The 12,761-nt window shown below is 41.9% G+C and overlaps 2 protein-coding genes across 3 annotated transcripts; both read right to left on the reverse strand.

Moving 5' to 3' along the window:
- Positions 1 to 291: 291 nt before the first annotated feature.
- LOC134208983 (uncharacterized) lies at positions 292 to 1,130 on the reverse strand. Its single transcript, XM_062684959.1, has 4 exons — positions 994 to 1,130; positions 866 to 933; positions 523 to 805; positions 292 to 347 (listed from the first exon to the last, which is right to left on the reverse strand). Exons 1-4 carry the CDS (start codon positions 1,046 to 1,048, stop codon positions 292 to 294), a joined length of 462 nt encoding a protein of 153 aa, XP_062540943.1. The 5' UTR covers positions 1,049 to 1,130.
- Positions 1,131 to 1,880: 750 nt separating this feature from the next.
- On the reverse strand, positions 1,881 to 8,903 carry LOC134214408 (uncharacterized). Of its 2 annotated transcripts, XM_062693788.1 has the most exons (3): positions 8,566 to 8,903; positions 2,908 to 8,503; positions 1,881 to 2,383 (listed from the first exon to the last, which is right to left on the reverse strand). In XM_062693788.1, exons 2-3 carry the CDS (start codon positions 7,789 to 7,791, stop codon positions 2,243 to 2,245), a joined length of 5,025 nt encoding a protein of 1,674 aa, XP_062549772.1. In that variant the 5' UTR covers positions 7,792 to 8,503; positions 8,566 to 8,903; the 3' UTR covers positions 1,881 to 2,242. The 2 variants fall into 2 exon arrangements, with proteins under 2 accessions (XP_062549772.1, XP_062549771.1); XM_062693787.1 differs by having other exon boundaries at positions 2,252 to 8,503.
- Positions 8,904 to 12,761: the final 3,858 nt, after the last annotated feature.

The following is a 12,761-nucleotide window of genomic DNA, read 5'->3' on the forward strand; positions in this document are numbered from 1 at the left end:
GCCACGCAACACTAATTGATCGACACAGTGACTAAACCATATTTCTAACATCTGACTGAACAAACTACGTAGATACTCCATGTATTGCTGGTAATAAATAACAACATTTATTTAGGCAAAATCATGGCCGAAACCAAGGAGATTTATTATCTAAGCATGCTTGTATTTCGTGGTGTACGTACAACCTTTCTACCTGTAACCTACTCTAGTGCTTTTCTGTGCGTTTCTATTCGTGTTTCTTCTCTGCTTGTGCTACATTCACATTCTTCAATCGACGATACGGCGACCGATCTAGCTAGCCATGTACCCGGGTGGCTTACACAATAGGGTTGCGGGTATTCCGCAAACTACGTGTACACGTTTTAATTTTAATCCCGCTCAACCGAAATGGTTATTGGACGTCGGGACGATTGTCCATTTGTCATGATTCCTCGACCTATGGTCGGCAAAAAAAATTTCCTCCGAGGCGTCCTCACCGGACGCCCCACTCCACAAAAAAGATTGGTTGGATAGGCGACTCACCGATTAGCTGCAGTAATTTGATGATGTCCTGCTGTGGTGTCTGCGCTCCTGGTATGTTGCGCGGTAGGGTGGGACTAGATGCCGGTTTAGTCGCGCTTCCACGTGGATGAAGACTTTCGCGGGGGGGCCGTCGGCTGAGTCTGGCCACGTTGTGGCTATTGATGACCACTGCAATGGGATAGCGGCGTGTTGGCGGGCCGCTGGCTTCTGATGGTTGCAAGAAGCCGCACTCTTCGCGTCGAAAAGCAGGAAGCGTCGCTAGCAAAGTAGATATAGCCGTAGGCTATTCACAAGCATTTAGCACATTCACATATTTTCTTAACAAGTAGATTAAGCACTTTACCTGTCGCTTCTTCTTGAACGCACACACTTTGTACAGCCCTATTCTAAAGGTAACTTTTGTTCTGAAGACTAACAAAGAAACAATGAACAGATTAAAATTAAGAAATATAGCCACGTCACTGAGCTCACATTCAACGGTTATTCGACTCGGACAAGTTCGCGACACTTCTACACTAATCTGCATCTCGAACGAGAGTGAAGTGCAACCTTGACCCTCAGATTAGGGAAGGTGACTTCGGCCGAACTAAACGGAAGTTCGATTTTCCCGCGATCATCTTCGAAATAGTTCGGTAGTGCAAAAGTTTAAAGTTGGATGCTCGCTCAGTTTCGGTTTTGATCGTGAATCTTTTCCCATCTTTCTCAAAGATAACAAATGACCCTGACCTTCGCGAATGCTCTCCTGTATTATGGCCGTTCTCGCGAGCTTTACCTAATGAGTTTTTCGTCTAATTTATGGCGCAGAATCTACTACCTCATTGGTTTTCGTGTCGTACCAGTTGATAAGGTTCTACTCAACGGCGAACTTTGACCAATGCTTATGAATTAATCATTCACTAACTACCCATTCAATAACATATTATTCAAATCTATAATATTTATTTAGGACGATGGAGCGTAGGCTACAAGGGTTTGAAAGAATTTATCTTCCTTTTACTTCCACTATTTTGTTTTTACGTGTCTTCACAAATACGTATTTCGTTCACTACTTGTGGACATCTTCAGTGTGTTGTTTATCGACTGTTGAAGATGTCCACAAGTAGTGGACGAAATACGTATTTGTGAAGACACGTAAAAACAAAATAGTGGAAGTAAAGGAAAGATATTTTTTTCAAACCCTGTAACATTTTCCCCTAAGACGCTCAAAACTAATTATTAAGTAGTGGTGATAGTAGCGGAGAGCGGCGGATTATTACTAATTGGCGCCGGATTTCTTTTTGGTTCACTTATCACGGTATTGCTTCCCCTTTCTTCTTGAAAATACTGTTCGTAGTTGTACAGGTTAAGTAACTAATCACTTTATTTAGTCCATTGATGTAATTTACTTAAATCTCTAATTCGCAAATTATATTGCTTGATATAACTTCACTTTATTAGTTCAACGGTATATTTGAAATTTTCTTACTGCTACAAACTTAAAATTTAACGAAATTCACTGAGCACTTGGTTGGAGTCTTATTCGTAGATCGAGATAAAAAGAGGCCTATTGTACCGTAAGTTGAGCTTTTATAGTTGATCAAACGGAAACAAAAAGCTCTCCACAAAACTTTGCGTTTTCTCTTTCCTCCGGCCATCGATGTTCGTCGAACGAGGAATCTCATCGATTTTAGCGAAGACGACTCACAAGCAGATGGCGCATGTTGATGAAATATTTCGTTTATTACGAACATGCTGGCCCTTCAGAAATATCTGTTTCTGAAAGTTGTCGATCATCAGATGTCACTCTCGCTTCGAAGTCGATGAACCGCAACCGCAAGGCTGTCAATCCTGTAGACGTCATCGAACTGTTGTTGCTGTGGTGCTTGAAATAAACAAAAAGAGAAGACCCGGTAGACCAGTTTGAAGAAAATTGTTTAGTTGGACAGGTTCTCACCTAGTCCATTCCAAAAAATGCCTTTCAATTTCATTTTAGGTCATTTACTGGAATGGTTGTTGATGCTGAAGAATTCATTCGTCGGAGTTTGGTTTGCTGCTGCATGAAGTGGAATCAGATAGAGTTGTTTCGATGGGAAGTAGAGATATTTTCGACACTGGTCGAGTGTATATCCCGTTAGCTGTTCTAAGCGTTACCACCCTCGTAATTCCATCAGCGCCGGAGTGCAGATCAGTAATTCGAGCAGTTTTCCAACTCATCGGTGGTGTATCCTCGTCCTTAATTAATACCAAGCGTCCCTTTTCAATGATGACTGGCGGCTTATACCATTTTGAACGTTGTTGAAGAGTTGAAACATATTCTAATTGCCATCGCTTCCATACCTCCTGTAGCAGTTTTTGTGTGTGCTGCCAGTATCGCAGCCGATTATACGGAATCGATGAGAAATCCACCTGTGGAACAGTTTTCAGCGCGGTGCCAACGAGGAAGTGCCCCGGAGTTAACGGATCATAATCAGAGGGATCATCACTTAGTGGAGCGATTGGCCTTGAATTTAGGCAGCTTTCTATTTGAGAAAGGAGCGTTTCCATATCGTCATATGCAAGCTTATGTGGTCCTACAATGCGTATGAAGTGCTTCTGGGCAGAAAATATTGCTGCCTCCCAAAGTCCTCCAAAGTGAGAGGCTTTGGGGGGATTAAAGTGCCATCGAATTCCGGTTTCTGTGCATTCTTTAGCCAATGCTCGTTTATGCTCGTCACTTCGTACTAGAAGTTTTAACTCATTGGCCGCCCCCACGAAGTTTCTCCCATTATCGCTGTATATTTCGTGGCAGAGACCCCGGCGAGATACAAATCGACGGAGAGCTTGGATGAACTTTGCTGTTGTAAGGTCACAGACTAGTTCTATGTGTACGGCTTTGGTACAGAAGCACACAAAGACCGCCACGTATGCTTTTCTGGGTGCAGCGCGACGATGAGCAGGTTGAATTAGAATTGGCCCCCAATAATCAATGCCAGTTATTGCAAACGGGCGGGCCATGTTTACGCGGGAACCTGGTAACTGTCCCATAAATTGTTCCAGTGATTTTGGTTGCGCTTTGAAGCAGATGATGCACGCATGAACAACCTTTTTGACTAAAGCTCTGGCCCCTGTGAGCCAATATCGAGTTCGGAGAATACTTATTAGGAGTTGTGGTGCAGCATGAAGATGCTTTTCGTGAAAGTATTTGACTAAAAGCATCGAGAAACGATGTTTTCCAGGGAGTAGAATCTGATGTCTTGTATCATAGGAAATATTTGCATGATCGAGTCGCCCTCCAATGCGAATTAATTGATTATCAGCCAAAAAGGGATGAAACCATCGAAGCCGCGACTTTTCTGTAACCGGTTTTCCTTTCCGCAGTAAATGCCATTCGTTACTGAATTCCTGTTGTTGCACCAACGAAATCAACGCATTTTCTGCCGTCTCCACTTCCTCATAGGTTAGTGGTTTGGTGCTAGATGTTTCGGCTGACCTATTTCTGCAGTTATTAGCAAATCGTAAACAGTAGGCGATGGAATGCGTTAAGTGACGGAAAGAGGAAATTCTGTCAACAAGTTCGTCAATGAAGGAAGACTTCTCAACCGCTGTAAGGATCATAACTGCAGATTTCCGAACCTCGAGCAAGTCTTTAGAGTCGTCGATAGCAGTATTCTGTTGATGCGGCCAATAGGAAATATCGTCTTGTAACCAATTAGGTCCGTACCACCAAATGTGACTGTCGAGGAGAGACTCCACCGATGTACCTCGAGAAAGTAGATCAGCTGGGTTCTGTGGCCCTGGTACGTGATTCCAAGTGCAGTTTTCGGTAGCTAATTGAATCTTTGAGACTCGATTAGCCACAAAAGTGGTCCAAGTCGACGGTGGTGATTTGAGCCAACTAATCACCGTTGTGGAATCGACCCAGAAGAAGGTCTCATAGTGAATATCAAGCGAAGAAGCGATTTTTTCATAAAGTTGAGCTGCCATCAATGCACCACACAGCTCAAGACGTGGGATGCTTTGTCGTTTTAATGGGGCTACCTTTGATTTAGCCGTAAGAAGTGCCACCTTTGTCTTCCCAAAAGCGTTGGTAGAACGAATGTAGGCACAGGCCCCATATGCTACTTCCGAGGCATCAGAAAACAGATGCAATTGGATGGATGTTGGATTCTGAATCAAAGTACAACGCTCGATGCGAAGGTTGCTTAGAAGATTAAGTTGTGAGTAGTATGCGCGCCAGAGTGTCTGAATTGATAGTGGGAGCTCCTTGTCCCAGTGCCAGCTCTTTCCATCCTCGGCTTTTAACGTCCATAACGATTGCATGAAAAGTTTCGCTTTAGTTACCACCGGACCCACTAGGCCAAGTGGATCGAAAAGACGAGCGATGTGTGAAAGTGCAATTCGCTTAGTTATTGACTGGTCGATATCCTCGAAAAGACTTATTTGATAGCGCATAGAGTCCGTTGCCGGCTCCCAGTGCAGGCCGAGGGCTTTGATGCATTGATCTCGGTTGAGATCAACAGTTGATAACAGTGCTCGATTTTCTTCCCCAACGTCTTCAAGTACCTGCGGTTCGTTAGACGCCCATTTACGAAGTTCGAAGCCTCCCTTTCGTAGCAGTGCGTCCAATTGGGTGCGGAGCTGGATGGCTTCTTCCACAGTTGTCGTTCCAGAAAACAGATCGTCCACGTAAAAGTCAGTTCTTAGTACCGCAGCTGCTTGGGGAAAATGTTCACATTCGTCGTTGGCCAACTCCTTCAGAACTCTTGTAGCCAAGTATGGGGCACTGGCTGTGCCATACGTTACCGTTTTCAGCTCGAAGGTTTGCATGGGTGCATCACGAGTCGTTCTCCATACTATGCGCTGCAGTGGAGTGTCTCGTTCATCCACGAGGATTTGCCTATACATTTGTTTAATATCGGCAATCATCATGATGGGCCGAGTTCTTGTTCTCATCATTATCGAGCGCAGATCTTGCTGTACAATAGGACCAACCATAAGAGCATCATTCAAGGACGGCCCGCCAGGTGTTTTACATGACGCATCATATACTACGCGCACCTTTGTTGTGGTGCTGTCGTCACGAACAACAGCATGGTGTGGTAAATGATAACCCAGTGTGAGTGAATGCTCATGGTCAGTCACTAGCTGCATATGACCAAGTGTTTCGTATTCAGTCATAAAGGTTTGGTACTGTTCTTTAAGAGCATCATCTCGACTGAGCTTGTTCTCTAGCATATGGAAACGTCTAAGTGCGGTACGTCGATTATCGGTCAGTTTAACAAGAACATCTTCCTTGGTGGGTAAACGAACGCAGTATCTACCTTCTGTTGTGCGGCGGACATTCTGTTGGAAGTGAGATTCACAAGCCGCTTCTTCAACGGAATAGCAAGTGGAAGAGTTGTCGCTTTCAAGTGTCCAGAACCTTTCCATCAGATGATGAAGATCACTGATAGTGGCTAAATTCGCTACCACTGGTTGTGCGGAATGAACAGGGTCACTTTTGCCCGATACAACCCAACCAAATACGGAATTTATCAATTTTGGTTGGTCATCTCCAAGGTGAATCCTTCCTGCAAACTTGAAAATATCAAAAAATATTTCCGCACCAAGGACGATATCGATTTTGCTGGTTTGATGGAACGATGGGTCAGCGAGTTCTATCCCAGGTGGAACTTCAAACGAATCAGCTTGAATGGAAGCTGACGGAAGATCTATTGTTACATTTGGCAGGATAAGGAAGTTCAACGAAGTAGAGTATTGACACACCCTAGAGCGGATTGTTGAGCGGAGTTGGAAGCGAGCTTGTGTTGTTGATTTACCAATTCCGACGATCGGGCACCACAATTTCTGACGATGAGCTTTGATTAGCTGAGAGAAAGAGTGCGTCATGAAGCAACATTCGCTACCGGAGTCTAAAAGTGCACGAGCCGGGTGCTCGGTGCCATTATCATCGACAAGTATGATGATTGCAGTTGCGAGGAGAACGGTTTTACGTCGGTGTTCCAATAGAGTACCGTTGACAGTAGCTGATAGTGACACGGAGGGGTGTTCGATTAGGGGTTTCGACGACGGTTGTTTTGGTTGCGTATTCTCAGTTGGCTTGAAGCTGTTGGTGTTGGAACATCCATTGGGGCAGAGTTGAGAGTGATGACGACCTCGGCAGTGTCTACAGGTGCTACTAGAAGAACATTCGCGAACTTGATGACCCTTCCTCAAACAATTGCGGCATAATTGGTGCTTTCGAATTTCCTTCTCTTTGTCCTCCGGAACGAGTTTGGAGAATGTAGCGCATTGATACAACGGATGATGCTCGTTGCACATGACACATTTCCGAAGATTGGAAGGGAAGGCCCCATGACTAACGATCGACCGCTGCGTCGGTTTTTTTACGTTGATTGACGCATTGCTTTCAACGGGTTTCCCGATGGTTTCGAGGACAGTAACACGTCTCTGAATAAACGTAGTTAGGTCCTGGAAGGATATAGCTGCTTGTGTTGATGAAAACTCCTCCCAGTCCCGTCTTGTAGTTGAATCCAACCTGATGCTGAGCATTCTTATGAGAATCACGTCCCAGAACTCGGTTTTTTCTCCAAGTTGCTTTAAAACTTTAACATTTGCTTCAAATCTTTCGACTAGGGTTCGCAAATCTGTTGCAGATTCGCGTCTCAGCGATGGAAATTCGAACAAAGAGTCTACATAAGACTTCTTCAACCTTGCAGGATTTTGGTAATGATTTTCCAAGAGAGTCCATGCAACGAGGTAGTTGTTTGCATTAATAGTAATAGTTTGTATTAGTTTTAAAGCGTCTCCAGCAAGAGAAGACCGAAGGTAATAGAACTTCTGTATATTAGAAAGTTCATGAGACGTGTGTACTAACGAGACAAATAAGTCGTGGAAGTTCATCCAATTGTCCAGGTGACCGCTGAACACTGGCAGTTTAACATCGGGTAATCTCACGTGGGAAGAGTGTGTACCAACATGACCAGTTGGATTATTGAAAGGAGGTGATAACGGCGGTGTAGGAGTCTTACTCACGGATAGTAGAAAACCCTTTACCTTGAAGTAGCAGGATTCAAATTCAATGCGTTTCTTAAGTTGACTGTCTACGTTGTTCTCATCCAGCGATTCTAGTTCTGCTTGCACTGCATTAAAGTCATTCCACAAAGACACTAGATGTTCCAGTCGAACAGGTACTTGACAAGCATCGGTCTCTTCCTGATATCCGTCCATAAACTCCTTAATTTGGCTGAACGATGCTAGAAGGCTCTTTTGACGGGTCTTCAAAGATTTTAGGCGACGTTCCGTTGACATGTTGGGTTCTAAAAACGACAGACCAGGAAGCACAAGACGGGAGAGATAATAAGATTGGAATGATAATCACCTTTGAGAGGCAATTATTTGCCTTTGATGAATGCAATCTGCGGCAAGAACGGAAGAGAAGTTGATTTTGTTGGATTCCGATAGCGACACCGGAACGACGGATTCTCTGAAGAATTATCGCGGCAGGTTGATTCCTTCTGGTCTCATAAATCTCGAGCAAGATATATGGAGGGTTGGACCGTTGTCTTGATGACCGAATTTACTCGCAGTCACGATTCAGGAACAACGATGACTCCAACGGTGCGTCGTGGGAAATTATTGCAATACCGACAAGAGCATCAAGTCTGACAGGATGACGGTCTGGTCCTAGAAGCGAAAGACCAGGAAGCACAAAACACGATATATGAAGATATTGGAATATCAATTACCTTTTACAGGCAATTGTGTGCCTTGATCTAATCTGGTTACAGGAACAAAGGGATGCTGAGAGATCGTTGTAATCGATTGACCCACTAAAACACGTGAACCAGGAAAGATGGCGTTCTACAGATGAACGTGTAGCCGGATATACGGAGTTCGACGTACATCCGGTTCGAAGGACCAATGGTGATAGTAGCGGAGAGCGGCGGATTATTACTAATTGGCGCCGGATCTCTTTTGGTTCACTTATCACGGTATTGCTTCCCCTTTCTTCTTGAAAATACTGTTCGTAGTTGTACAGGTTAAGTAACTAATCACTTTATTTAGTCCATTGATGTAATTTACTTAAATCTCTAATTCGCAAATTATATTGCTTGATATAACTTCACTTTATTAGTTCAACGGTATATTTGAAATTTTCTTACTGCTACAAACTTAAAATTTAACGAAATTCACTGAGCACTTGGTTGGAGTCTTATTCGTAGATCGAGATAAAAAGAGGCCTATTGTACCGTAAGTTGAGCTTTTATAGTTGATCAAACGGAAACAAAAAGCTCTCCACAAAACTTTGCGTTTTCTCTTTCCTCCGGCCATCGATGTTCGTCGAACGAGGAATCTCATCGATTTTAGCGAAGACGACTCACAAGCAGATGGCGCATGTTGATGAAATATTTCGTTTATTACGAACAAGTAGGAAATTGTTTATGATTAAACATAGGTACCTTTCATCCGCTACAGCTCGCCAGTTCAGTTATCATGGTCAACTACTTTTACTCTGAAATGCGTATGAGATTGTTTGCCGCAATTTGCCCCTTGTTTAAGTGTTTAAGTCGCCAGACGCCAGAGTCACCAAATGGCGTATTTTAATATTATCTAGAACTTCATAGAACATGCAAAAATTGAAGAAATGAAAATAAAAAAGATTCGATGAAAACCCCATTTTTAAGGGGTTCTCGGCATAAACGTTATATAGGGGAACTGTTTTTCCATCTCACTGAACATATATTAGTCTCCCTACCTCCAAAAATAATGAAATTACGAACTTGGCGTCTTCAACAAAGTTTTCCAGGGAAATACTTATAATACTTACTAGAAGACATTAGTACCAAAGTTAGTAGTAAGTAAGTAGTATTTAATATATAATAATTGTTAGTACGCTAAATCGCATAATAAAGGTATTATTAACGCGCTAAAACACGATTTAACCACTGTGCGGTGTGCGATTTTTTATACACAAGTTCAGGCTATTAGAACAGAAATTGTTATCCTCAGAGATCTCAACCTTAGTATTCTCAAATAGCTTGTAATAGTTGGGTTTCCATTTATTTAGCTTACAGCTAACCAGACAACACTGAATCAACAATTTGCTTTCCGACATTCTTGCAACATGCCCTGCCTATCATACCCTACCAGCTTTAGCTACTTTCTGGATACTAGGCTAGCCGTAGAGTTAGGCAAGCTCGTGATTCATCTTTCGTCGCGTCACACCGATCGCTTGCACGCGTCTCTCGAATACGCCAAGTTGGGATCTGATATTCATGGTATTTCGCAGATTCTGACTATCAGCCTGTGCAGACAATTGGCCAGCTTTTCGGGCTCATCTTGATGAATTCAACTCCGACACCATCCGCAACAACTGCTTTATTGGTCTTTAGCTGTTGGATGGCATCTTTAACTTCTCTCAAAATAGGGGCTGGTTGGTTTTCATAATCTGCTAAACTTGCAACTACCAATAAGCCAATGCAAAAGTGGCATGAACATCCTTACGTCCCGAGACACCTTACCTCTTCTATTTCTCAAGGTCGGCACAACTTGCTGGGAAAAACTCACCTGTTGCCTTCGTTTCTCAACCTGAAAACTTTCTTTCGGTGCACGCAGAGAAGTGATAGCAAAATATTCGTCTGTTTGGAATTCTAAAGAGTAGCCGTTCGTGAACAGAATTCCGATCGAGATTCGGACGGAGCAGTATTCTTTCGGAATTCGTTTGAAATTTTGAATAGAGTCCGATTAGGTTTCAGTTTGAGGTTATGATGATAATCCGTTTGAGATTCTGAACAGAATCCGTTTGAAGTTTCTGAACAGAATCTGTTTGTGATTCTGAAAAGAATTCGAATGGTATTCAGAACAAAACCCATCGTTGATAGTCAACGTATTTTCTGGAAGTAAAAATCCAGCAAAATTTCAGTTCAATTTCGCTGAAACCCAAACTTTTTTGAAAAATAAAAGCATTTCTATTACGGGTTAATTTTACCTGTGGTTCAAACTTTAGTTCTTTTAAATCTGCGATTAAATACATATTTGCTATTAGCATAACACAGGGTGATAACATTGAAGTATGTTTGCAGTCGATCTTCATAACATCTTTGTATAAAGTTATGAATTTCATGAACCATATTTTTTTAAATCTTTTTTTTAAGTGATATTTATGAATGATAAAACTATTACCGAAATGAATCATGCTTCAACATCATAATGATGTGAACTTGACAGGTTACCGAGTACACCGAAATATAGGGAATGATAAACAGCTTTTTTTGTAATATAATGCTTATAAATTGGGCACATGTGGTGTATTCTTAGACACTCTTCGCGAGCCGCAGGAAAAGGCTTAAGGGCCGCACTTTTTGGATCACTGAATTGGGGTGTACTGCAAATTAATTGGAAAATGTATATAAATCAATTTTGAGGACATTTTCGGCAGTTTTTCAAGAGTATTCACTACAGTACATGTAGTCCGGATATCGAACTACGAATCCAGTTGTGAATGTTCATGAAAGTATGTCTGAAACACCGCCAAAAATGCCAAAAGGTCGTTTTGCCCCGAAGTGCATTTTACCCCAGTTTACCCTACAACGTTTTCCATGTGAACATGACACAATGATTACTTAGGATGTCTATAAAAGTTGGCTCAAAATATAAAATTTGCTCCACATCGCTCATTCAATTCGGCTCTTGTTCTGGGCGACCTCTTTATTTCTTCTTTTTCTTCTTGTTCTTACTGGCATTACATCCCCCTTGGGCGTTGCCGCCTCGCAGATTAGTGTTTTTTCAGCACTTCCACAGTTATTAACTGTGAAGTTTCAAAGCCAAGTTACCATTTTTGCATTTGTATATCATGAGGCTAACGATGATACTTTTATGTCCAAAAAATCGAGGAAATTTGGAACCCGAAAATTTCTAAGACCGGACCAATAATCGAACCCAGCCACCTTCAGTATGGTCTTGTTTTGTAGCCGCGCATCGACCTACTTAAAGTTATTAAATTTCAACAACAAAAATACTGAATATAAGCTTTTTTAGTTTGTATAAGAAATAATATAGGGATCTAACATTTTTCAATAAGTTGATATTAGCGCTTTTCCATTAAGCGCTATCAAACGCATAGTGACCTTTCATTCAAGGGACACCACATCTCAATCCAGTAATTTGCATTGGAATCGTAATGTAATGTTTATTTTATTATGAAATTCTACTGTTAGCTTCAACCCCTAGATTAAACTTGGCCACATTTTCTACTCGTTCATTATTCTGCACGGAACGGTTATTCTGTCAGTGGGTTATTCTCACATTCTCCACACCTCAGACTCTTCACAAACAGCGCAAAATTGTTAATGGTGCATTCACAGCTACTGCACTGGCGTTATTATGTAGAAATTAAACTAATTAGCCACCCAACGAATCGTGTACTGTGCTGACGTCCCACATCAACACTAAATAACCGAAATTATGAAACAATTTGACACCGCCTCAACCCAAACATTAAGGCGCATCGTTCGATCTTTATAGGTGCACATGTGGTGATGTTAAGGCCGGCACACACAGCACGTTCTCCCATGGTGAATCTGACAAACACAACGCAAACGACCTGTTTGCGGTTAGAGGAAGCGAGGAAGTCGCATTTTTTCTATTACCGAAACTCAAATAAGTTAATATCACAAGTTGGTTGATTGTCAATCAAAATCAGAATTTATTCACACAATGTTGTACCTTGTCTTGGGTTCCTGGTACCCTTGCCACCAAGTTCACTGCAAAATGCAGAATCGTTTGTTTTGATAATTTTTTTCGAAACAGAAGCAACAACGATATAGCGAGCGTAAATAAATGAATTCGAGAAATAAACAACTGAATACAACGTAGGCAGTGTTTATACGCTTTTTTTGGCTTACCCTTTATTCCCTGAGATCTCAGCTTCAAGCCAATCCATAACCAGGACTGACATGAATAAATATACCGATATGATGTTTGCGTAATACACAATGTCTTAATTTTGGTAAGTTTTATAGCTCAAAATTGTAACAATCCCATTTCCCCGCATTTATACGGAAACCGAAATCACAGCTTCGTATACCATTAAGAATAATAAGCCACTGCACCAATGTTCAACCCATTCTCAATCTTTTTATAGATGTCGGCTGAGCAGAAAAGTCCATGAAGACAAACTGTAACGATCCTGCCAGATAACAATAATTATGGTTTTATAACGCTCTTTGTGACATCGATTTACTCTTCAAGTATGCTAAAAAAACACAATGAATTCTCGA

Source organism: Armigeres subalbatus, chromosome 2, assembly GCF_024139115.2.
Source record: "Armigeres subalbatus isolate Guangzhou_Male chromosome 2, GZ_Asu_2, whole genome shotgun sequence".
NCBI lineage: Eukaryota > Metazoa > Arthropoda > Insecta > Diptera > Culicidae > Armigeres > Armigeres subalbatus.

Coding starts and splice junctions, on each gene's coding strand:
- LOC134214408 (XM_062693787.1), bottom strand. CDS start 7,791: ATGTCAACGGAACGTCGCCTAAAATCTTTGAAGACCCGTCAAAAGAGC.
- LOC134208983 (XM_062684959.1), bottom strand. CDS start 1,048: ATGCAGATTAGTGTAGAAGTGTCGCGAACTTGTCCGAGTCGAATAACC. Junction 934..993: donor GAGTCGAATAACCGTTGAAT/GTGAGCTCAGTG, acceptor TTTCTTTGTTAG/TCTTCAGAACAAAAGTTACC. Junction 806..865: donor CGTTCAAGAAGAAGCGACAG/GTAAAGTGCTTA, acceptor GCTTGTGAATAG/CCTACGGCTATATCTACTTT.